At 49.3% G+C, this 26,489-nt stretch overlaps 1 protein-coding gene across 4 annotated transcripts; it reads right to left on the bottom strand.

The window, feature by feature from the left end:
- Positions 1 to 9,023: 9,023 nt before the first annotated feature.
- Positions 9,024 to 23,679, bottom strand: LOC136508651 (cysteine-rich receptor-like protein kinase 44). 4 transcript variants are annotated; one of them, XM_066503391.1, is made up of 8 exons: positions 23,487 to 23,679; positions 23,380 to 23,410; positions 22,641 to 22,796; positions 21,827 to 22,079; positions 21,409 to 21,649; positions 21,162 to 21,312; positions 20,858 to 21,076; positions 9,024 to 9,104 (listed from the first exon to the last, which is right to left on the bottom strand). In XM_066503391.1, the coding sequence occupies exons 1-8, from the start codon at positions 23,663 to 23,665 to the stop codon at positions 9,039 to 9,041; spliced, it is 1,296 nt and encodes a 431-aa protein (XP_066359488.1). In that variant the 5' UTR covers positions 23,666 to 23,679; the 3' UTR covers positions 9,024 to 9,038. The 4 variants fall into 4 exon arrangements, with proteins under 4 accessions (XP_066359488.1, XP_066359489.1, XP_066359487.1 ...); XM_066503392.1 differs by lacking the exon at positions 9,024 to 9,104 and adding an exon at positions 20,382 to 20,792; XM_066503390.1 differs by lacking the exon at positions 9,024 to 9,104 and having other exon boundaries at positions 20,382 to 21,076.
- Between the last annotated feature and the right edge of the window lie 2,810 nt (positions 23,680 to 26,489).

Raw genomic sequence — 26,489 nt, 5'->3', positions numbered from 1 at the left:
GCACTTTTGCCCACCACGGTAAATCGATTTATCGTGGCGGATGTCCTATAATGCCTGCCACGGTTAATGGACGAGGCCCAAGCGAGGCCCGATAGCCGTGTTCATATAAATACAGCAAGATAGGGTTTCCTCCTCACTCTCTCTTCCTGTCCCTCACGGCCTCACCCTCTCTCCCGCGGTGCTCACCCTTCCTCCCGCGGCGCGACGGACTCTCTCTTCCTCTCCCTCATGGCTCTCCCTATAGATGGCCATGCAGCCCGAGGCCCGTTGGCCCGGCCCGAGGCACGGCGTTTTGGCCCGGCCCAAGCACGGCCCCCGCCCGATGACCACCGGGCCCGGGCTGGCACGGCCCGGAGGGGGCGGGACGTGCCTAGGGCCGCAACCCAGGCACGGCCCGATCCAAGGACAGCCCGGTGATGGCACGATCTACTAACTCTATTCCCACCCCCTCAACGGCCCAACAAGCCAACAGCCCAACAAGCCACCACCAAATCGCCACCAATACAACTCCCTTTCCCATCCCAACGCCGAACCCTACCCTTCCCACCGGCACCGCCCCACGCGCGGACGCGCCACAATCCGCGTCGTGGGTCCGAATCGCGGCGTCGCAACTCCCGCGCGAGCTAGTGACGGGCGACGACGCGAGCCGTGAGGGCGCTGCCCGGGGGGCACTGCCGCATCGCCGTCGCAGGGTCACGAGCCCGTAAGGGTGCTGCCCGCCTCCCTCCGTCCTTCCCCTTGAAGCGCCACCGGCCAGCTGTGGCCGGTCCCCGACGGATCCGGCATCAATCGGGCAAGCACACCGGGCGCCGTCGAACGCTGCCACCTCCGCAACTAGTCGTTCCCGGTCCCAGCCTCCCCTTCCCGGCTTCCCCCTCCACTCTTTCTGACTCTCTGTTCTAGTGGGCTTCGGGCTGGCACGACCCGTTGGCCGTGGCGTGCTTGACTGGCCGGCACGGCACGAACATCGGCCCATGGGCCATGCCTTGGGCCGAAGGCCAGGCATGAATCACACGGCGGCACGGCCCATGAGGCATGATGGCCCATGGCGGCCCGACCCCCACCGGGCTGTGCTGGCCCGATGTCGTGCCGTGCCGAGCCGGGCCGTGTCGGTCCGTTGGCCATCTATAGCTCTCTCTCCTTTGCGCTCCCCTCGCCCCTCTTCCTCTTCCTCTCCCACTCTCTCTCTCCCACTCCCTCTCTCTCTCCCCTCGACGGCATGAGGGCCTCTCCGCGGCGCAGCATCGGGAGCAAGGTCGCCTCTCCGCGCCGTCGTGCTCGGTATGTCTCTCCCTCTCTCTCCGCTCAGTACCTCCCTCATCTCTCTCTCTCTCTCTCTCTCTCTCTCTCTCTCTCTCTCTCTCTCTCTCTCTCTCTCTCTCTCTCTCTCTCTCTCTCTCTCTCTCTCTCTCGTAGGCGAGTAGCTCTGAGCGGCATGGTGCAGGGATGGAGCTGGTGCGGCCGGATCCGGGGGGGCGTTGTGGGGGGTATGACCCCGGATACCCACGGTAGGCCACATGGGCTACGCCTCCTGGGGCGGTCCAGCCCACGAGAAGGAGCCTTGCGGGGCACGATTATGCTCGGCGCCTCCCGCAAGGCATGGGAAGGATATCCGGAAGATGTCACGTAATCTGATAGGATATGTACGATTCCGTGTTTCTTGTAATCTGTTATTACTTTCCGGTTATCTCTCAGATCTAACCGACTTGTAACCTTGCCCCTCGGACTAGATAAGGCGGGCAGGGACCCCCTACAAAATCATGGCAAATCATACAATAGCTAATACAAACCAACAGACCACAGGAGTAAGGTATTACGTCGTACTGATGGCCTGAACTTGTATAACTCGTGTATCTCTGTTGCCTTCTTGTTCTTGATTACACGCTCCTCTGCCGATCAATCTACCATCGTGGGATACCCCTCGGTGGATTGTCGACGATATTGTGTCGATAGTTGGCGCGCCAGGTAGGGGTGTGCATGCTGTTTCCTTGTCGAACAAGATGGCTTTTTCCGCAGGCTCTTTGTTCCTCCCACGGCCCTGCCAGATCTTCACGGTCGGATCCATCATGTGGGTCATCAACGCCAACGGAGTTAGAGAGCTTCTCGAGCCGGTGCAGATCTGTTCTGCGCCGACCACCCTCGCACCTACGACCGCAGATCCAATCTCAAAACCACTTCCGGGGTCGACTTCATCAGCCACTCGCCGCTCGCTTCCTTGCTATCGGAGGAGGCACGTCAACAATGACGATCTGATCGAGTCTATCGATCGGGTCGGCCTAAAACTCGCCGATTGCCTCTCCATTGCTGAGTCGGCTTTGGACACCCTTATTCAGCACTGATCACCTTCCGATCCTGATCTGTCAGTGTCTAGTGCTCGGCAAACCTCATGGCTCACTGCCCTGCCCTTCGAGCTCGCCAATACCGCCACTACGTATCAGGATGCCCTGAGTGGCAAATTCGCCGACCGGCTCGCCGACCAGCTTTCACCAACCGTCAACATGCTGCACGCCAACCTAGGTCCCGGAACATCCCTCCAAACTATCCTTGAGGAAAATCCGGACTCCGAGTCTCAAGGCTCCACGGAGTCCCTCGCCAAGACCTTCACCAAGCAACCTCCCCTCCTGCCTTTTCGGGGTGGTGCAATCTTCAACGTCAGTATCGACAGCTCCCCTCGGAACGGCGAAACAGATGAGGAACGCGCCGCCCGTGAAAACAGGAACGCCAACCGCACGCAACGCCGTGATAACGAACGCGCCATTGCGATGGCCGAGGCCGCTCGTGATAACCAGTTCGATTCATAAGGAAGGCCCCTCCATTGCAACCTCAACGAAGAGTTCCTCCACGTTGACGGCCACGACGTCTTCAAGACTCCAAGCGCCAATCTAGCCGTGGCCGCCAACGAACTTGCACACCTCCTGCAGGCGCCCGAGCTCGCCAAGGTCGCCGCTATGCTTAAAGCGGCACACTGTCAAGTTAACGAGATCCGAGAAGTTCAGAGACCTTCATGCTCCACAAGCGTGATTTGCCGATCAGCCGATCCTAGATCTAATCGCTACCCCAGTCAAAGCCGTTTCGCCGACTAGTCACTACCTCCCCAGGGGGGAGTTGGTGGCCACCACGCCGAGCATCATCGCCAGCATGACCAAGAGGTCGAATAGGACGCCCGAGTGCACCTCAGTAACCTTCGGGATGCACGCCGACGTATCGATCAACGATGTTTCGGGCGCCATGAAGATGAAGTACGACGTCGCCAGGAGTACGAGCAAGAGTACGGTAACCCGGACTCAGCTCTGGAGCCGATCGTCGCCGGCAATACTACCGATATCGGCCCTGACAGCTCGGAAGGGCCCCCAGCGTTCACCAGGGTGCCCCGAACACTCCAGTGGCCCCGTGGCTTCAAAATCACCGGAGTCGAGCCCTATGAAGGGAGGATGAACCCAACCCAGTGGTTGTAGGCTTACGCCACCGCCGTCCGCGCCACCGGAGGAGACACCAACGTCATGGTAAATTATCTCCCTGTCATGCTCACGCCAGCCGCCATGAGCTGGTTCACAAGCCTTGCCCTGGACTCCATCAGATCTTGGGAAGATCTGAAGAGAATCTTCACCGACAACTACATGGCCACATGCAGGCGGCCGGGCACCAAGCACGATCTCAACCGCATCACCCAAAAGCCATCCGAGCTACTCCACAGCTACATCAGACGCTTCTCCGAGATGAGGAACTCTATTCCCAACATCACGGAAGCCGAAGTCATCACCGCCTTTGTCCGAGGAATTCATCACTGAGAACTCTGTTCTAAGTTCAACAGGAAGCCACCTACCGGCATCGGCGAGATGATCACAACTGCTAACCAGTACGCCGACGCCGAGGAAGCGGAGGTGTGTTTTAATGAAGATACGGGCACTAATCACCCGCCTCACCGCCACGACGAACGCAACGACGACCGACAGCATAACGATCGCCGCCACGACGACCGCAACGACGACCGACAGCACAATGGTCATCGCTATGATGACCGCAGTTTCCACCGAGACAGCGGATGAGATCGGCCAGATGGATTCAAACCTGGTCAGAATTGCCGCCGCCGACTAGATCACTTTGTTGCCAACATCAATGAGCTGCGCGCAAAGCATAACTACGATGAGCAATACAAGAAGATCCTTGATGGACCGTGCCCCCTGCACAAGAATGCCAAACACAAGATGAAGGACTACCTTGGTTTGGCTAAGGAGTTCCAGGAGAAAAAGTACAATGACGACAATGGCAGAAACGGAGGACGCTGACCACCTGGGGATAATAATAATGCCTTCCAGGACCACGACAAGGTGGTCGCCACCATCTTTAGGGGTTTCGCCTCCAACGAGAGCAGAAGGGACCGGAACCTCACCGCCCGACGAGTGCTCGCCATCATTTCAGAAGAAACTACCGCCAACCTCAGCTATCGCCCATGGTCCGAAGTCTCCATCACCTTCAATAGGGCCGACCAGTGGGCGGACATACCCTACACAGGGTGCTTTCCCCTCATCCTTGACACGACTGTACATAAGGTGCTCTTCAGAAAAGTCCTCGTCGACGGTGGGAGCGCTTTGAATCTACTCTTCGCTGGAGCCCTAAGGGAGCTCGGCCTCGGGCCAACAGATCTCATGCCTTCAGACTCCTCCTTCTAGGGCGTGGTACCTGGCAGGGCATCCAGACCGCTTGGGGAGATTACCCTACCAGTACAGTTCAGCACGGCAACCAACTACCGAGTGGAGCATATCAACTTCTACGTCGCCGACTTCGACACCGCCTATCATGTCATACTGGGGCGACCGGCTTTGGCCAAGTTCATGGCCGTTCTGCACTACGCGTATGATGAGTACAGGCCCGATCTTCCGAGAGGTAGCCGGGAAGTTCGATTTGTGGAGATCTCAACGTTGGCGATCCGGCTTCAAATCAGACATGATTCGAACCCTGCAACCGTTACACCACTGCTCCATTGGTTATCAACCAAGCACAACTTGATTGACCTCGCCAAGAAGGCTTTTCCTACAAGCGAATCGAAGAGCACAAGCAAGAAGGTAAAACACGCAATCTGAAATTGCAAATATGAATGACGCGGATATCAATAAAGGATTCAAGAACTCGGTTCCAAAGGACTAATCGACACAGTGGAGGAGATCAAGAACGGGGGCCCTGGATCACTGTAAAAGGATTTGTCACCACAGTTACAATGAACGATTTAGTTCCTCGATGGAAAACTAAACTCTAAACAGAACCCAATTGTGTAGCAGCGGCGGCAGCTGTGTTTATAGTTTAAGACTCGACCTAGGGTTGGGGATGGCTAGGGGTTGGGCGCCCACAACTTGGGCTTAAGGCCCGACATGATACATGGCCAAGTTGGCCCAAATAGGTGATGCAGCACCTTGCCATGGTCACACAGAATGATCCACGGACCTTCTGGAGCTGGGACTAGATCCAAAACGACGACGTCGTCGTCCCCTTTCCAACGCATCCAAGAACGGCCTGTTTCGATGTCGTGTGAGGAAGTTATGACCGAAACAGTGACGACGTGTCTGCTGAACCCGAGGGCGACGTGGCAGCTGAGTTGGGAACGAATTGGAACTTGGGGAAGACCATGGCGTCGGTGTGTCCAGCGTGGTGATGTCCTCATCATCCTCCCCTTCTCGAATTGGAGTCGTCCTCGACTCCATCTTGGCGATGTCCTCATCATCCCCTCCTTGTAGAATTGGAGTCGTCCTCGACTCCATCCCATCATCAGCGAACTCCTACAAAAGGTTAGTGACAGCAGGCAATGCACCAGACATAAAAGGTTGACAAAACATAGTATAACATGGTGCATCAGGATTATCACATAACTCAGCAGTAGCAGGAGTTGTAGCAAGAAAAGCACCTCCTTTTAACTTAATCCCATTATTTTTAGCAATGTCTGTTGGAGGTTTATTTTTGATCTCATTAGCATGTTTAATAATATCCGTAGGAGACAAATGCAGCAATGTAATTTTCTTGTCCTTATGTATGATAGTGTATGTATTAGTTCTACCATGGTGTAAAGCATCATTATCAAATTCCCATGGGCGACCTAACAAAATGGAACAAGCTTGCATAGGGACAACATCAAAATCAGTAGTATCATGATAAGAGCCTGTGAAAAAGCTAATGCGTGCTGATTTAGTTACCTTAGTCTTACCACTATTATTGAACCATTGAAGTTTATATGGATACGAATGTTGTCGTGTGGTCAAGCCAAGCTTGTCAACCAAATCTGAACTCACCAAGTTATTGCAACTCCCGCTATCAATGATAGTGAGAACACGACAACCCTGCACAATGAGATACATGTGGAACAAATTGTGGCGTTGGATCTTCATCTCTTCTTCATGACCCACACGTGTACTCAACACACGCTGCACAAGAAGGCTAGGGTAGTCCGCGGCAGCAGCCACAGAGTCAATGGTGATGGCCTCCTTGTCTTGATCGCCCTCGGTGGGATCTGCATCAATGTTAGCAGCAAGGGCTAAATCATCTTCAACATCACTAGCACTTACATATCCATCCTCGGTAGCAATGAAAGCGCGACGACTGGGGCATTCCTTCATGACATGTCCCATGCCTTTGCATCGGTGGCAAATGATTTTAGAGCTGGACGAGGAGGAGCTAGTAGAAGCACCCAGAGTGCCACCTTTCTTCAGCTGTGGAAACTGCACATTAGACAATTTACTTACCCCGGAAGAAAATGGAGGTGTAGATGGCTGTGGTGCAACAGGAAGCTTGGGCGTCTCCGGCTCGAAACGCTGCTGAAAATTCCTCCCATTGTTAGACCTGAAAGGCTGGTGTTGTTTGCGTCCCTGTACTTCTCGTTCGGCCTTAATAGCAAGATGATACAATTGGGAAAAATTGCGCCATTCTTTGTAATCAAGTATGTTCTGTATATCATGGTTTAAACCACCAAAAAATCTAGCACTAGCATCATGATCATCTTCATTTATACCACAACGTGCTAAACCAATAAGCAATTCTTGATAGTATGCTTCTACTCCTTTATCACCTTGTTTTAAAGTTTGTAGTTTCAAACGTAAATCACGTTGGTAATAAGGAGGAACAAAACGAGATGTCATACGTTGCTTTAAAACATTCCAAGTTTGAGGCACAGCAGCAGCATTATTGGCATTGCAAAGATCACTCCACCAGAACAAAGCAAAATTAGTAAACTCACTAGTAGCAAGTCTAACTCTATGCTCAGCAGAAATATTATGAGAATCAAATTTTTGTTGAACAGCAAGCTCCCAATCTAAATATGCCTCTGGATCAACATTACCAGCAAAAGGAGGTAGACTAAATTTAATTTTAGCAAAAGGATCATTATTACCATGATTATTACCTGCCATACCGCGACGATTGAAGTTGAGGCGGCGACGGGCACCACCGTCAGCATATGCATCTTCATCACCAAAAGCATCCGCATCTTCATCATCAGCATGATAAGGTGGAGGGCGTTGCTCAAGCTGTTCAATGCGGGTGACCAAATTGTTCACATTGCGCGTCAGCTTGGTCATAAGATTGCGTTGTTCAGTCATGAACATTGCAAGCTCGCCCTTGGACACGCACTCATTGAAGTCCATCGGAGTTCCTGCCATGGTTAGAAGATAGAAAAAGACAACACCAAAGTATTATCCCTATCAACTAAAAGGAAACAAGTGGTGGTGATGGTGGTGAAAGTGGAATGCAAAATCACAAGCGGCTTACCACCGTCTTGCCTGTATTCTTACCAATGCCAAACAGGAGCAAAACCAAAGTGGCGAAGCAATCTGTTGTTGAGCGTGGATAACAGTTGCAAGATGAACCTGTGCTGACAGAAGAATATGTGGAGCTATGGGTAGGCACACAATATGACAGCAAGGATTAGCAATTAACGAGTGCAGAGTAATGATTGTTCAATCCGGATCCAAAGTACAAATCACAGGTGCTGGCTAAGACGTGTCGAGATGTAGCGCAACAAGGTGAAAACAAAGGACGATCGAAAGAACTCACAGAACAAGCAAATAGCCCGGATTTCTCCTTTTTCCTGAAGTTTTCCCGGATTTTTCCAAAAGGCACTAGTAGGAAACAAACTTTTTTTTTCACTATTTTTTTATACTTTTCTCTGAACAAGGATCACAAAAGATGCAACCACAAAAATTGGCACCTACAACTGAGGTGGGATGTGGTCTACAGAAATTCAGCACGTTCTCTAAAAAGCGTGCAAAAACTTTGACAATTTTTTTTCTATATTTTCCCGATTTTTTTAGCAATTCTGATGAAACCAAACAGGGTGAAGCCGAGTTTGGGTCGGGTCCAAATGGTGTCAAGAAGCTGCTGAAAAAATTTCAGATTTTTCTGATAAACGAGCGAAAAGTTATGCATGTTTTACCGAAGGTATCTCAAGGTATGTTTTCCGAGAGGCACAACACGGCGGCGGCAGTTAGGGCAAAGCGTCCCTAAACTCTAACACCGATCACAGCAGTAGGTATTCGCCTGATGATGTAAGGAGGGCTGCGATGTAGGCAAAATAAGAGCGGCTGGCAACCTATCTAGGGTTTGCGCGGCGGCGAGAAGTTACACAAGGCGGCTAGCGGGGCAAGTCGAGTAATGTGGTGGCTTCGACTTGTTGTTTGGGAACGGTGGATGGGATAGCGGCGGAAAACAAAATCACAGCAACGGGCGATTGAACTACGACCACGAACACAATCCTAAACCAGCAACAAGACTCAACCACAGACACAAACTCAACAACACGAATCTGAAACGAAATTGCAAAGGCACAAAGGGCGATAGGACAGCGGAAATTGAAATATTTTTGGGCTTTTTGTGGACTCTAGGTAATGAACAAATATGAATCTAAGGCAAACAAGATTATACCTCGCGGTAAACCTGAAATATCTGATACCAATTGATGAGTACAGGCCCGATCTTCCGAGAGGTAGCCGGTAAGTTTGTGGAGATCTCGACGTTGGCGATCCGGCTTCAAATCAGACATGATTCGAACCCTGCAACCGTTACACCACTGCTCCGTTGGTTATCAACCAAGCACAACTTGATTGACCTCGCCAAGAAGGCTTTTCCTGCAAGTGAATCGAAGAGCACAAGCAAGAAGGTAAAACACGCAATCTGAAATTGCAAATATGAATGACGCGGATATCAATAAAGGATTCAAGAACTCGGTTCCAAAGGACTAATCGACACAGTGAAGGAGATCAAGAACGGGGGCCTTGGATCACTGTAAAAGGATTTGTCACCACAGTTACAATGAACGATTCAGTTCCTCGATAAAAAACTAAACTCTAAACAAAACCCAATTGTGTAGCAGCGGCGGCGGCTGTGTTTATAGTCTAAGACTCAACCTAGGGTTGGGGACGGCCAGGGGTTGGGCGCCCACAACTTGGGCTTAAGGCCCGACATGATACATGGCCAAGTTGGCCCAAATAGGTGATGCAGCACCTTACCGTGGTCACACAGAATGATCCACTGACCTTCTGGAGCTGGAACTAGATCCAAAACGACGGCGTCGTCGTCCCCTTTCCAACGCATCCAAGAACGGCCCGTTTCGATGTCGTATGAGGAAGTTATGACCGAAACAGTGACGACGTGTCTGCTGAACCCGAGGGCGACGTGGCAGCTGAGTTGGGAACGAATTGGAACTTGGGGAAGACCATGGCATCGGTGTGTCCAGTGTGGTGATGTCCTCATCAGCATATTTGGTGTTAAAGATGCCTTCGCCCGCAGGGGTCCTATCTTTGTGCGCCAACCTCTCCGTCGCCTACGCCTGCGAGACAGAAAGTCTCGCCCTCGCCGAAGCCACCGACCTCTCCATCCAGATGGCTAGCGTGGTCGCCGAAGCCAAGATGCCGTCTGCTGACGACATGGAGATCCCAGAACCTCCTCGTGTCTCCGCCAAGTCCAAGGAAGTCAAGGAAATCGGCCTCGGCCTCGACGACCCTTCCAAGACGGTGAAAATTGGGGCTCACCTTGACCCCAAATAGGAAAGCGCGCTCATCTCCTTCCTACGTGCCAACGCCGATGTGTTTGCTTGGAAACCTATAGACATGCAGGGGGTACCACGGGAGAAGATCAAGCACTCCTTGAATGTCTCGCCGACCGCCAAACCGATCAAGCAAAAACTTCGCCGATTCACACCGGACAAAAAGGAGGCTATTAGGGTAGAAATAAAACGACTCTTAGCTACCGGATTTATAAAAGAAGTGTATCATCCAGAGTGGTTAGCTAATCCTGTTCTTGTTAAGAAAAAGAATAAAAAATGGAGAATGTGTGTTGATTATACTGATCTTAACAAACACTGCCCTAAAGACCCCTTCGGCCTGCCTCGGATAGATGAGGTTGTAGACTCCACCGCTAGCTGCGAATTGCTCTCCTTTCTTGACTGTTACTCCGGCTACCATCAGATCTCCCTTAAGAAGGAAGACCAGGTCAAAACGTCTTTCATTACGGCTTTCGGTGCATACTGCTACACCACTATGTCCTTCGGACTAAAGAACGCTGGAGCAACCTACCAAAGGGCTATCCAGACGTGGTTGTCAAGACTAAAACCGCCGACAATCTCATCGCTGACCTTGAAGAAACTTTCTCAAACTTGAGCAAATACCAATGGAAGCTGAACCCTTCAAAGTGCATCTTTGGAGTTCCATCTGGTATCCTACTATGCTACATCATCAGCGCTCGGGGCATTGAACCAAACCCTGATAAGGTCTCCGCCATCACCAACATGAAACGGCCGACATGTGTCAAGGATATACAGAAGCTTATAGGCTGCATGGCTGTGTTAAGCCAATTTATATCATGCCTCGGTGAAAAAGGGCTACCTTTCTTCAAGCTCCTCAAGGCTTCCGAGCTTTTTTCTTGGTCAGAGGAGGCAGACATAGCTTTCGAGCAGCTCAAGTTGTTTTTAACAAAACCTCCAATCATGACAGCGCCACGACTAAATGAAACTCTGTTGGTTTACATCGCCGCCACTTCTCGAGTTGTCAGTATGGCTATTGTCGTCGAACGCGAGGAAATTCGACACGCCTACAAGGTACAGCGTCCAGTCTATTTCATCAGCGAGGTACTTAATGAGCTCAAAACTCGTTATCCTCAGGTGCAAAAGCTGTTATATGCAATTTTGATTACCTCACACAAGCTCTGACATTACTTCGAATACTACAAGATCGCCGTGGTCACCGAGTTCCCTCTGGGGGATATTCTCCGCAATAAAGAGGCCAATGGCCGTATCATCAAGTGGGCTGTTGAGCTCATCACATACTCCATTGACTTCAGAAGCAGACCGACCGTCAAGTCACAGGTGCTTGCTGATTTCATCGCTGAGTGGACCGAAATCCAAGAACCCATCGCCGCCACTTGCCCCGAGCACTGGGTGATGTACTTCGACGGCGCCCTTAATATGAATGGTGCTGGTGCGGGCATTCTCTTCATCACACCGACAAAGGGTAAACTCCGATATGTTCTTCACACACATTTTCCGGTCTCCAACAACGCCGCGGAATATGAAGCATGTCTCCACGACCTCCGTATAGCCGTCGAGCTCGGCGTCAAACACCTCATGGTATACGGGGATTCCGCGCTGGTTATCAATCAGCTCAATAAAGATTGGTCCTGTTCCAGCGAGAAAATGGATGCATACTGCGTCGAAATCAGGAAGCTTGAAGGAAAATTCTACGGCATCGAGTACCACCACGTGGTACGGGATCAAAACCAACCAGCCGACCAGCTATCAAAGATAGGATCTTCTCGCACCGCGGTTTCGCCGGGGGTTTTCGTTCAAGACCTCTTGACACCATCCATTAAAGAAGATATGGAAGTTGTAGAAGTACCCCCTGCCGAGCAGTTGGTACTCACAGTACCTTCGCCGGTCGCCGATTAGAGGGAACAATTCATCAAATACCTCTCCAATGATGAAGTACCCGCTGACAAAATCAAAACCGAACGACTAATTCGCCGAAGTAAGCAATACGTGTTGGTAGACGGTCGCCTGATGAGGAAAATTGCCAAGGAAGGGATACTGCAGAAGTGCATCATCCAAGACGACGGTGTGAAGCTACTCTCCGAAATTCACTCTGGTTCCTGTGGCAATCATGCGGCTTCGAGAACACTGGTCGGCAAAGCTTTCCAAGCAGGTTTTTACTGGCCCACGGCCATCTCTGATGCGGAAAATCTCATTCGACGATGTGAGGGTTGTCAGTTTTTTGCCAAGCAAATACATGTACCGGCACAGGAACTACAGACCATTCTAGCTTCCTGGCCATTCTCATGCTGGGGACTGGATATGATCGGGCCTTTCAAACCAGCACCAGGAGGGTTCCGGTATGTGTACGTCGCCATTGATAAGTTCTCCAAGTGGATTGAGTACAAACCACTCGTCGCAGCTACTGCTAAGAAAGCAGTCGAGCTCTTTGAAGACATCGTACACAGATTCGATCTCCCGAACAGCATCATCATCGACCTCGGGACAACTTTTACCGGCCATCATTTTTGGGACTTCTGCGAAGATCGGTGCATCTCTGTTAAATACGTTTCTGTTGCTCATCCTAGAGCTAACGGCTAGGTCGAACGGGCTAATGGTATGATCCTCGACGCCCTCAAAAAAGGCTCTATCAGAAAGAAGAAAAGCATCCGGGCAGATGGCTCAAAGAACTACCAGCTGTGGTTTGGGGACTGCGCACTCAAGCTAGTCGCAGTATCGGCGTATCTCCATATTTTATGGTCTACTGCTCAGAGGCCATACTCCCAGCGGATATTGCATTCCGAGCACCCAGAGTAGAAAATTATGATGAAAAGCAAGCCGCAGCTGTTCGGACAGAAGACATTGATCGGGCTGAGGAAGAACGTCTGATTACTTGTGTTTGCACATCCAAGTACCTTGAAGGTCTGCGGAGGTATTACAACCGTAACGTCAAAGGTCATTCCTTCGCGATCGGCGACCTCGTCTTACGTCGAAAACAAAAAACCGAAGGGCTTCACAAGCTGTCTTCACCCTGGGAGGGCCCTTACGTCATAAAAGGTGTTACTCGACCAGGGTCTTATCGCTTATGTGACTTAGATGGACTCGATGTTCCCAACTCCTGGCACATAGAACACCTTATACGTTTCTACCCCTGAAATAACACAGATATGTATTCTTTACTTTCATATTAATAAAGTTCTGGTCTCTATAATTTTCCTCCATTTTTTCCTCCATTATAAGCTTCACTTACCGTTATCGGGCTATACGCCACTCCGTGACGACCTCCAATACGCTCGCCAAGTACGCCCAAATCGCCGAGCACGATTACTCCAAAAATCGCCGAATACGATAACTCCAAAAATCGCCGAACACGATTACTCCAAAAATCGCCGAACACGATTACTCCAAAAATCGTCGAGCACGATTACTCCAAAAATCACCGAACACGATTACTCCAAAAATCGCCGAACACGATTACTCCAAAAATCGACGAACACGATTTCTCCAAAAATCGCCTATTATGTTTTCTCCGAATTACATAAGTTTTTCGTCCTAAAAACGACAACGATTTTTTGCACTCCAAATTTCGTAACATAGCTCGCCAAGCAACACACGTTTGTCTTTTCTATTTTCTATGGGGAAGACCCAGTCTCCAATTACTTCCTACACGCGCTAAGGGGCTCCACGCTCTGCGTTTCGGTTGGTCGGCTGTGGTTCCTTGGTCATACTTATTAATCCTACACGTGTCAGGGTCTTTGCGCTCGACGTTATGGACTATGGGCTAATCAAGGCTTAGATTTCAGGCATAGACTAACTGCTCGGACGCCACTTTAACTATTTTTCTCAGCAAGTTACTGAAATCGGCCGCTGGGCGGCATGAGTTTTGCTTTGATAATTATGGAGGAAACCAAGGCTCTAACATCCCACCAGACGTGCTATGGGCTCCATGCTCTGCGTATCAGGCGGTAGGCTATGGTCCTATGGTAAACGCTTGTTTTTCCAACATGCACACGGGCTACGTGCCCCGCGAATTACGGGCTAGCTAAAGCATCAGGTTTAGTTAAAACTAACTGATCAAACACTGCTTATATTATGCATAACGGCGTCAGGTTATTAATACAAATGACTCTTCAGCGCTAAATAAAGTAAGTAATACAGGCGACAGTATCCGAGCAGTTTGTTAAGATTCGCCGCCAGCTTCTGTTTCGCCAAACAGGTCTATATCGCCGACAAGCATTTTCGCCGCATCTTCAACATCATCCTCCAGTTGCTGGGTTTGCGCGTCGCTCAGCCCGTCCACGAACCCACCACCAATCGACTGGATGTCGATAGACGGATAGTGGGACCGAACCACTACAAGGGTATGAGTAGCGGCGGTCAAAACGGCGTCATGGTTGAAATTTTTGAAGTTCTCCCACGCTGCCTTGCATCTCTGAATGATGGTGTCTGGCCCTTGCTGCCTGCTGTCAGGACGGGGTGCCGGTTCAATGTCGACGCAGTCGAGTACTGGTGCTATTGCGGCAGATATAGTTTTGAAGTTGTCTTTCTAGACTTTGGCTTCCTGTACTAGCACATCGAATTGTGCCCTGGTTTTATGGCGGTAATCTACAAAAATTAGAATGGTTCGTCATACCATAAAAGTACTACAACATTACTTCCGATCAAGGGGTATCTACCTTTCAGTTCTTCGGCCAGTTTGGCTACTCGCTCCGACTCTTTCGCTTTCGCTTGTCGAATTTGCTCGACGGTCTAGCGAAGCTGGCCGAGTTCTACGTCTTGCTCTGCAAGCACAACAGTTATCATAACAGCGGATTGGCAAACTATTGCAAAGTACATTATGTAGTAAGGCATACTGGATTTCTGCTTGGATACATCCTCGAACTACTGGCATTTCCGATCGAGTTGCTCAGATTTATTTTTGAGTTCTCCGTTTTTCTTGCCCAATTGCTCGGACATATTTTTAAGCTCCTCGGATACAATCGCCAGTTGCTCGGACTTCTTCTGCAACTGCTCGGATGCAGCCGTTAATTGTTCGGACAGAACCCCTTTCTGATGTTCAAGGTCAAGTGAGTTAGACTCTGCAAGGTCCCGCTCACGCTGGGCCCTCTTAATATTCTTCTCCGAAAGATTTAACGCCTCCTGGAGCTTCTTGTTTTCCTCGGCGAGGGGTTCCATCCTCTTCATCAGTTGATGCCGCTGCTCGGCTGTTCGAGCTATCCCCTGCGGATGAACAATACTAGAGATAAGCCATGGTTTCCAACAACATATATCAGTGTTTTAGGTGCGGTACTCACCTCGATTTGAGTCATAACACCAGCAACAGCGGATTTTAACCTCTTTATCTCCCTGGTGGTGTCTTCTTCCTCGACAACTACCACCTCCTCCCCGCGTTTTCGGAGAATCCGGACGGACTGGGGCTTGGGCGCGGCACGCTCGATCTCCACAACCTCGTCCTCCTCCGCCGTCGATTGAGGCACCACTGGGGGACTCTGTGGTCAGACAGCTGCTCCGACCACTCCTGGCATCGCTGTGGGTGGTGAAGGTTGCTCCTCGGCCATCGATGGAGCTGCATCCTCAGCCTCCAGTGCATCAACAATAGCTGCAGTTTCCGCTTCCAAAGTACCGACCTTTTCAGTCGTAGACTCGGTCACGGTCACCAATGCGCCTGTCGCGTGCGCCAATGATTCACCGTCGCCAGGACCGCTCGTAGCAGCAGCTGGCCCGTCCTCTGTTGGCCGAGCACTCAGGGACTCTCGGATAGGGGAAGTTGCCATTTTTTCTACTGAGGGTACGGGCCTCGGTGTCGCCCTGTGTAGTATCGGTATTTTAGTAATCAAGAAAATTCAAAGAACAATATTATTACTCCAAGGCAAATATACTTACAGGTTTGGTCCTTCCGATTAAATTTCTTGAACCGGCGATGCCTGCCTGATCCCCCAGGCGCTGCTGCTTGTTCCGCCTGATGGGAGGACTCCTGCTCCTCTGCAACAGAGTGCCGCTCTGCTTGGTGCCCCGGGGCCAGCCTCTGTGTGCTGCTCTGCGGTTATCCCCTCTTGCTGCTCGGGGACTTTGGTCGTCTGCGCTGCTAGGGACGTCTGTCGTTGCTCGCACATAGCTTCTCCCTGTCCGCTGCTCGGGAGCTTCAGCATCCGTAGATGGCTCTTTCGTGCTCAGCGGATGCGCTGCCTGGCCCTCGTCATCGTCCGACCACTCCAGCACAGTGTTTCTTCGTGGTCGAACGGTTCGGTCTTCTCCAAGCGAGATGCCACCCGATTTTGGTGCAGTAGAGCTTGCGGTTTTTCTCCTTTTTTGGACCGGCTCATCTACTGCCGGTCTTTTCTTGTGGATCTTCTCCGAATGCTTGGGATGGACTATCCGACGAGGTGCTCTGCTCCTCCTCTTCGGACTGTAGCGGCCGTCGGATGTCCACTCCTTTCGGCCAATCCACTCTCGGCACGTTTGAAAAGTATATTGCCCTATCCTGCGAATGGATCTTTACATAAGTAAGTCAGTCCTTTGCTCGGAAATTGATGCCTAAAAATGCAAGGTGAAAGGGTTACCTGAGGAGGAGGATTGGTACAGTTGAAAGCCTTCATTCCTTTTGGCCAACTGAATGAGACATTGGAAGTAAATAGGTCCATGGCATGGTCTATTACTTCTTTCTTCGTCAGACGGTCTGTGTTTTCCCGGGTACCGTTGTTGTCACCTTTATAGTCAAATGTCGGGTGGGCCCTCTCTTTGCAGGGCTGGACGCGCCGCACTATGAAGCTAGCCGCCACCAGTTCACCCCTAAGCTCCACGCCCTTAATCAAGTCCAGAAGTTCCATTACCTGCTCCATGTCAGCATTGTTGGGTCTCTCCGACCAGTTACTATGATTAACCGGGATGTGGTGGACGTCGCATTGAATCATTGGGTGACTTTGTTTGATATAGAACCATCTGGCATTCCAACCTTTAAGGGAGGTATTTAGCGATACGCTGATATATTCGCTGGCCATCCCATCCCTGAGTTGCAGGTACACGCCGCCGACCACCTTGGAACCGCTGCCCCCCTTCTTCTTCAGACAGAACAGGTGCCTGAAGAGGTTGAAGTGCGGAAGAACACCGAGAAACGCCTCGCAGAAATGGATAAAGATAGACACATGCAGAATGGTGTTGGGATGCAGATTACAGAGGCTAATCGCCCAAAACTCCATAAGAGCCCTCAAAAAGGGGTGGACAGGAAACCCTAATCCTTGCTAGAAATAATCTTCAAATACTACAGCCTCATCAGTATGTGGTGTTGGGAAGGGCTCACCACTAGCCGGCCGCCATCCAGCAGTGAGGCAGTCTGGGAGAACGCCCGCCGACACCATCTTATTGAGATCCGCCGCTGACGTCTTCGACGGCACCCACTCCTCGTCGCGGCTGGCTCCGGTGGCCACTTTCTTCGGCTTTGCGGCTCCTTTTTTCGGCGCCATTCTCTCTGGATTGGAACTGGGTTGGAGGCGAGTGCTCGCGATGGTGCGGCATGTGGAGCGTAGGGTTTGCGAAGGAAAGGAAGAAAGGCAGACTGAGTGAGGTAGGAGGCGATGTATGTGGCGGCGCGGTTATAAAGCACTTCTTCTAGTTTTCATTGCGCCTGAGGGATTTTGGGAAACCGTTCTCGCCATTAGCGCTATTTTGACTCCACCAAAGCGGTTTAATGGGCCGCAAATTGGGCTATCACGCAACAGTAGCCCACGTCGCTCATTTATCGCTGCCACATATTCACCGATTTCTTCCGCAATTTAATGAGGCTCAGTACCCGATGCTGCACAGCCATTACTCCGATTTTTTCTCCACGGTTTGATTCATCCGATATTTACGCCCGACACACGGGGACTGGCTACTTGCTTGGGTGGATTACTTTTTTCTAAGCCTGGCACCACGTGACTACGTCACCTACTGTCAGGCTCGGGGACTAAGTGGGCACACTTCACCTTGCGGTGAATGTGTTTGTTTTTCATCTCGAGGCTACGCTCAGGGACTGGTTACCTGCTCGGCTAGTTCAATATTTTCTGAGCCTGGCACCACGTGACTACGTCACCTACTGTCAGGCTCGGGGACTAAGTGGGCACACTTCACCTCGCGGCGAATGTATTTGTTTCTTTCGAAAGACTCCAAGCCTCTAAAGTTAAACCAAGGTTTCTTTAACCTCGTGGTCGGACTCTAAGTGGGCACACTTCATTTTACCGTGCGGGAATTTTCAATTCTGAAATTGAGCTCCTTACACCCTTATGACAAGCCGTGCTCGGAACACACTGGTCGGTGATGGTGCTCGCTGCTCGGCAGCTGCTCACAACTGATCGACGATTCATTATGGTGGTCGGACCATGATTTGGACAGCTCGGTTTTTTGTTCGCACCTGCTCGGAAAAGTTCAAGACGGCGTTGCTCAACGGGTACAAGGCGCTCGGGGACTAGCTATGGGGGGTATGACCCCGGATACCCACGGCAGACCACATGGGCTACGCCTCCAGGGGCGGTCCAGCCCACGAGAAGGAGCCTTGCGGGGCACGATTCTACTTGGCGCCTCCCGCAAGGCATGGGAAGGATATCCAGAAGATGTCACGTAATCTGATAGGATATGTACGATCCCGTGTTTCTTGTAATCTGTTATTACTTTCCGGTTATCTCTCAGATCTAACCGACTTGTAACCTTGCCCCCGGACTATATAAGGCGGGCAGGGACCCCCTATAAAATCACGGCAAATCATACGATAGCTAATACAAACCAACAGACCACAGGAGTAAGGTATTACGTCGTACTGACGGCCTGAACCTGTATAACTCGTGTGTCTCTGTTGCCTTCTTGTTCTTGATTACACGCTCCTCTGTCGATCAATCTACCATCGCGGGATACCCCTCGGTGGACTGTCGACGATATTCTGTCGGCAGGCGTCCCGTGGACAACGGATCCGGTGGCACGGCGCGCGGCGTCCTCCTCCTCTGGTGGCCATGGCGCCCTTCTCCTCTTGCTCCAACGGCGACGGCGACGGCGACGCCGACTCGATGGATCCAGGCGGCCACGTCGACTCCTTGCGACGTGGATCCACACACGGGCGGTGGATCCAGGGCGGCCGCGTCGACTCCCTGCTCCCACGACGTGGATCCACACGGTGGCGGCGCGGATCCACGGTGAGACTGACCTCCCCGACGGTGGATCCGGCGAGGAGAAGACCTCGGCGGCGGATCCAGCGAGGTGCGGTGGCGCCGGTATTGGGCTGGGAACGGGCTCGTCGGTGGGCTCGAGAATGGGCTCGCCGGCGGGTTCCTAGGTTTTTTTTTTGTTTTTTTGAAACGTTCAACCGCGGCGGGCATCCTAACGTGCCCGCCGCGGTAAATCGATTAACCGCAGCGGGCAAAGCAGCCCGCCGCGGGAAGGCCACGATTTACCGTGACATTTCCGCGCTGGCAGACGCGTTTGCCCGCTACGGGAAAGCAAATCCCCCCGCCATGAAAAACGTTTCTGGAGTAGTGTCAATATTCATACATGGTTCGGTATACGTCACATATTTAAACGGCAGAAGAGCTCCAAGACTCGCCCCACTGATGTGCTGTCAGGCCACGCCACATTAGCACGGACACTGGGTTCGTAACCCGCAGTTCCATTCCAGAGAACGTTCGCTCAGGTTTCCACCCGAGCGAACGATCTTCGACAGCGTTGCCCGCCCGCCTACAAGACACGTCCGCATACAAATACAACTTCTGATGTATGCACATGGCGTTCTTCCTCTTTCCATGCATGTGGTTATGCATGCAGCGCTTATGCAAGAAAAGAAATATTTATTTGAAATTATTATAGATTCTAAACGATGTATTCGTTTAAAATTCCATCCGCACCGTCGTGTTCCACGTGACGTGGCGAACAAAAATAGATCACACTCGAATATGTTTCGAAGAATTTTTTTTCTAATAGCTATTTGTGTATATTAACTTATGACATAAAACCTCAGTTATACATATAAGTTATATGTGTAAGTTAGATGTAACTTTTATGACGTTGTAAGTTATGTGTTTCATGTAATAAGTTATATATATAAGTTAGATGTAACTTTTGTGACGTTGTAAGTTATGTGTTTCATGTTATAAGTTATATATATAAGTTAGATATAACTTTTGTGACGCTGTAAGTTATGGGTTTTATGTAATAAGTTATATGTATAAGTTATAAGCGTAACTTTGTAACGTTGAAGATCACATAAGTCATGTGTATAAGTTAGATGTATAAATTGTAGGCATAAGTTATAGACAAAAGTTATACGTACAGCTTTGTAACTTGTCTTTCTTTTTGCTAAAAGTAGAAAACTTTCCAAAAAAGGAAAGTTGTGAATTTTTTTTGCCAAAAAAGAAAAGTTGCGGACTGTCTGAAAATTGATCGCTCATTCCTGTTGGAGTGAACGTTCGCTGAATAGTCAGCCCATTCATAACCCCGACATATAGAAGTACTAATTAATTAACACTACAGATGACCAAATGGGACAACCATGTGCTAAGACGGGCCCAACCTTAAACAACATGACACTAGCACGGCCCGGACACAAGGATATAGTGCCAGTGTCGGCATAGACACGATCTAGGGCCATGCCTGGCCCACAGGCCTGTAGTGTCGGCATAGACACAACTCGATTAATGGGATGGCGTGATGCTGCCTCTAGGCGCGGCCACGGCCTCGACCTCCTTGGTCTCAGTCCCAGCACGGAGAGCCTCCGGCTTCAGCTTCTCCTTAGCGATGACCCCGTTCTCCTTAGCGACGACCCCGTTCTCAGCTTCTCCTTAGCCAACAAGTAAAGACAATGAATTGCGTTTTTTTAAGACAGAGGGAGTAGTAGTTAGTTACCTCATCCAGCCCTGACTCCGCGTCATTCTTCAACTCCTCAATCATGGTTTCCATTTCATTGAGACTAAGGATAATTGCCGCGATACCGGGCCTTGTATGTCTATCTTCCTCCATGCAGTTTAGTGCTATTTCAGTGCATGTCTTTACTTGTTGGCAGTACGCTTCTAGCAAGGAGCCGCTCCATGTACACTGCAACCTCTTCCGCCAGTTGCCTTGTACCTGCGGAATTGGAATGCAAAAAGGACCATTAATTGTAGTATTGTTATTGCTCACTCAAAAAGAAACCACATTTCTTGTTTCTTACTTGATCAATAAATTCCTGGGGAGGCATTTCAGCACTTCTTTTGCGGCCTCTAGGCCCTGCAATTATCTTTATCATTACTACTCCCAGGCTGAATATGTCATTCTTCTTTGTGATTTTACCAAACCGAATGTATTCTGGTGGCAGATATCCACTGCGTGGACACAAAAAATTAATGAGCTTATCTCAAAGCATATTCTACTAGCTAGCTAGTACTGTAATCAGTAAAAATTTTGATGGCTCAGCTTACATTGTTCCTACACGAGTTATTAATGATGATATTGACATTCTTATGGACCCATCGCGACCGAAAGGGGACAAGCCAAAATCTGCAAGTTTGGGCACCATGTTTCTATCAAGCAGTATATTGTCTGGTTTCAAGTCCATATGGTATACAGGTATGGTGTATCCCTCGTGAAGGTATTGTAAGCCCTCACTTGTCCCCTTAATTATTTTGTAACGTGTGTGCCAGTCAAGTCCATCACATTCATCTGAAAATGCATGGTAATCAAGCAGATAGATCAGTACGGGGGGTTAATATAATAATCGAAACTAAGATGTGGCTAGCTCCCCCGGCCCATATGAGTCACGCATGCACGATCTGTTGTGTTAGACATGCATGATGAACCAACTTTGATCTGGTCTTTGAGTTAATTTGTAGCACTAACCAGAAAGATGCTTTCGAAGACTCCCATTGTGCATATATTCTAAGCATAGCGCTCTGTGTCTCAAATCAGCTATAACATATCTCCCCTTGTATTTTATTCGTTTGCATTCTGTTTCATCGCAGTAGGCAACTACCCGCACAATGTTTGGATGATCCAGCATCATTTGGTTTCGTAACTCCTTGAAATCCCAATCGTCAAGATCGTAATCGGTAACCATCTTCACTGCAACCTCATCTCCATTTTTGTGTATTCCCTGCTCAGAATCTATTACGATCAGTATTTAACGCGCGCACTACAGCTTGATTGTTGTAAACATCATACTCCCTCACACTCAAACTATAAATCATTCCAAAAATCTTAGAGGGTCAAAGTTTTTTAAATTTGACCAACTTTATATAATAAGATAATAACATTTATGATACCAACTAAGTATCATTATATTCTTTATTACTTATATTTTCATAGTATATCAATTTGATATCATGAATTTTTGTATTTCTTTAAAGATGCTTTGACTCTTCAAGATGCTTTGATGCTTTATAGTATATCATTATAATTTTTTGTCAAACTTAAGATACTTTGACTCTTCAAGATTCTTGGAATGACTTATAATTTGAACGGAGGGAGTATATGTCACTGTGGAGATAATATGACTACAGTTTCGAATCTTACAAACATTTATATACAACTAGCATGAAGACTATACTTAATTAGCATGCATGTTCAGAATACATATTATTCTTAGTTAGTTGTGTGTGCAGTACAGTACAGTAGCTGACAAAAAATTGCGCGGACTATTCGGAATTCAGATCACCTTGTAAACCTTTCCGTACGCGCCAGTGCCCAGGAGTCGCTCTTCGGAGAAACCATCAGTAATTTCTTCTAGCACTTCGAACGGCAGACCCTGAGCAGGCTCCATACTTGTGCTTATACAGTAGTAGCTTGCTGTCGATCGTAGCTCCGTTCGTTTCTGCATAATTCAGCAAAGTAAAGCAAGTGCTAATTCCTTGCTGATGGTCCGTACACCATTAATTCTAAATTTCTAATAAGCTCGTGCTGTGTGCACATGTGTGGATCTGACAAGCAAAGAAAAAGGATCCATCTGTAATCTGTTCTATATGCCCTGTTTGGCAGTACTCCGCTTTACTAGTGAAGCTATTTTTTTTTTTTGCTTCAGCTTCATCGGTAGAGTTGGAGCCGTCTTCATAAATTGTTTGGCAAAACAACTCTACGTAGTATAGAGTTCTTTAAAATATATATGCTCTCATAGAATGCCATGCAGGATGGGTGAAACCACTATTTTTAGTTTCATGCCACCTTAAAACTTTATGAGAGCACGATTTAAGGGGTTTCATAGGTGAAGCCGTTTTTTTTATAACCCATTTGGCATAAAACGGCTCCAAATGGCTTCTAAAGTCGTGAAGAAACCCTACCAAACAGTGCTCGTCAATTAGCGGAAGCGCTTACCATGGGAGAATTAAATGACGAAATAGTGTAAACTCAAGGACTATAGACTACTACTACTATCTTAAAAAAGGATGGGAAGCGCGTACCGTGGTGACCCCAAAGCTAACAGCAGGCTCGCTGCAATAGGGATACGACGATTGAGATTACGCGGATGAGATCGATTGGCCGACTGCAAAGAGACGAGATGAAGAACCTGGTGCTGGTGCCTGGCGCTCGAGACGATGATGCACTTGTGCAGTTGCGGATATGCTTTGGGTTGGGCAAACACCACAGCGACGGTGGTGGTGTATATATACTCGTACCAGTAGTAGTAATCAGGAATTCAAGAGGGCAATGAGAAGGAACCTGCGGCATCGACAAGTGGGGATGCATGCCAATCGTGTTGGTCATTGGTCAACAATCAAAACTCCAATAAGAGAGGAGGAATTGTGTTTTCAAGAGTTGAATGCGTCATCTAGACCACCCCAATCAAACCAGCGAACCAGTCCTGCCGACCGTGTAAGTAGCAAACTGCAAGTTTGCAACGCATTTACTTTACGACCTTGATCCGGCGCCGGACGTTGATTATTCATCGGTCACCGTCGCTCTCGGCGACGGCCTCACCACTCATTTCTGATGGACGGACTCTCGTGGCTGCCGGAGGGTCCGACGATCAAGAAGGTTGGTTCGCCCCGGCCCGCACCTCTTCGCCGTTGCGTCCAAGCGGCGACGTGGCAAATCCGTGCGCGAGGCCACCATCTCTAACCGCAGCTGGGTGCACGACATCCACGGCGCATGCACGACATTCACCATTGAGCTTTTGCACGCGTCAAACGTCGTCTATATATGTGTCTGGGAGAAGCTAGCTAGCTAGGTGGACGGGCGGCTTAACACTGCACCGCGCGAGACATATATCTGCTGACAGCAGGTTCATATATCTGGCGCGTTGGACACCTGACGGCCGGCATGTACACACAGCCTCGTCGTCCTCTATATCGTGCCTTCGTCTACGGCGCGCATGAGACGACTTTGAGAGGTGCAAAGGAGTGCGCGTTATGGCAATTTTTTTTTTCTCTCCTTCTTTCTGGCTCCTCCTACTACAAGACCGCCTGTGGACGACGTCGATCGTACGGTGAGGATAAAGAAAGCGCCACGTACGGCCTGCAGGATGGCGACGATTTCATGCTTTGCAGCTAAGAATCAGAATCAGCGGATCACCTGACAGCAAGCTATGTACGTATTTGCTTGTGAAGTTTGGTTCAGGCAGCGGATGTACGTATTTGCTTAGACAGCTAGCTATGTACGTATTTGCTTGTGGTGCTAGCTAGCTATGTACGTATTTGCTTGTGTACATAGCCACGTACACAGCTAGCTAGCTTAGACAGCGCCGTTGGACCTTGCGCAAGTAGCGCCACAACCGGGCACTTCGATCACCGACTAGCAGGACCGTTACTGTAATGAGTGTTCATTTCATCACAATTCAATTCTTGGATGAGAAACGGCGAATATTTGTACGTATCTTCTTTGTGAGATATTCCACTATGAATAGAGATGGAAATTGAATTGGCACCTAGGGTAATTTTTAGTACCATCTATTGTCTCAAAATGCGGTGCCCTTTTTTTTCCCCCGAGAAACGTAATTTAGTAATTTTTAGGGTGCTTGATACAGTGGTTCTGGGAATTTACCCCCCTTTTTTTTTTAGCAAACAGGAGAGGCTCAAGGAGCCTCTACTGAAATTTTATTGAAAAGGTAACCGAGGTGATTACAAAGAGGACTGAAAGAAAACAAAACAGCTAGAGCAAGGAAGAGAGCAGGAAAAGCAGCTCAGGAAAAAAAAAAGATTAAGGCATTTACACAACTTGCTCTAACCATGATTCAATAGCAGAGAAGTAACTCTTCTTAGCCCTCGGCAGGAGCTGCTGGAAGGTGGTTCTGAAAATCCCCAGTCCACGCAAACTGCTAACCAAGATTCCTCTGAAAATGTAGGCCCTGTTTGGAACGCAGGAATTTCGCAGGAATTTCACAGGAATCAGTTCATTTTCACAGGAAAAAGTACAGGAACAGGAAAAAATCCCGCATTCCAAACGGGGCCGTAGTCATTTCTCACAGCCCAAATGCTCCAGCACATAATGATGATTATTTCCATGTAAAACTTGGAGTGCAGCTATGATTTGAAACTTTCAAAACGTAATTAGAGCCCAACATTCTCTGGCAAAAGCACATTCTAGGAACAGATGATTTACGGTCTCTTCAGAATTCAGAAAACAAAGCACACAATTGTAGGCCGGCAAATGCATGTTTTTCCTTCTCAGTATATTCCAAGTGCTTAGCCTGTCTTGAATTAGAAGCCAGAAGAAAACTTTGTGTTTGGGTTGGCAAGAGGACTTCCACATCTTTTTAAAGATTGGATGAGCACAGCTAGTACCCAGCAGGTGACAGTATGCTTTCTTGGAGGTAAAAATAGACGTGCCCCAACTATAATACCAAGAATCAGTCTCATCAGTTGGGTTAAAACCATGGAGCATAGTCTGAACCTGTTGAAACTGATCAAAAGATTGTACAGACAGTGGAATTTACCCCTTTTTATTTTAGGTTTCACTTTTGAAAACTAATACATGGGAGACATTGATATATCACCTTAATTGGTTATTTGTTGACTGTTGCTGACACAGTTCACAGACTAGAGAACTGGCAACAGAAATATTTAGGTTACAGCTTGCCAATACATACATATATACTATACTATAAACAAATTGTTGACACTCAAATTCGTCTGGGATCATTTTTAGCAAGTCAACTGAGTTTCGGAGGCCCCTGGGCATGGTTGAGGTCAAACGGCGTCGCAAACAGAGCAAGAATCGCGCTGAGGAGGACGGCGAGCCACAGCGAGCCAGACACAGCCAGCTTAGCCGGGTCGCCTAGCCGGCTAGGCCGGCTCCCCCTCTGCCAGCCGGCTGAGCCGGCCCCTCTCCCTCTCTCTGTCACCCGGCTTAGCCGGGTCCCAAGCCAGCCAAGCCGGCTCCCTTTATTTTAGCCGGCCAGGGGCTGAGCTCCTCGACAGAACCGTCTAAGCCGGGTCTCCACCCGGCTAAGCCGGTTTGAGGCTGATTCCGAACCAAAATCGATCTAAATCGTGTTTTGGAAAGTTTTAAGTGTAGGGAACTTGGAGATTACGTCTTAGGGATATTTCCTACTGGGATAAGACCACCCCCCTAT

Source organism: Miscanthus floridulus, chromosome 15, assembly GCF_019320115.1.
Source record: "Miscanthus floridulus cultivar M001 chromosome 15, ASM1932011v1, whole genome shotgun sequence".
Lineage (NCBI taxonomy): Eukaryota > Viridiplantae > Streptophyta > Magnoliopsida > Poales > Poaceae > Miscanthus > Miscanthus floridulus.
The sequence above is the reverse complement of the archived record's forward strand: the minus strand, read 5'-3'. Positions and strand labels throughout refer to the sequence as shown.

Excerpts from the sequence above, each read along its gene's own strand:
- LOC136508651 (XM_066503390.1), bottom strand. The coding sequence starts at position 23,665 with ATGCATCCCCACTTGTCGATGCCGCAGGTTCCTTCTCATTGCCCTCTT. Across the intron at positions 23,411-23,486 it reads GCGCCAGGCACCAGCACCAG|CGAGCCTGCTGTTAGCTTTG; the intron begins GTTCTTCATCTC and ends TCCCTATTGCAG. Across the intron at positions 21,650-21,826 it reads TCTTCGAAAGCATCTTTCTG|ATGAATGTGATGGACTTGAC; the intron begins GTTAGTGCTACA and ends ATGCATTTTCAG.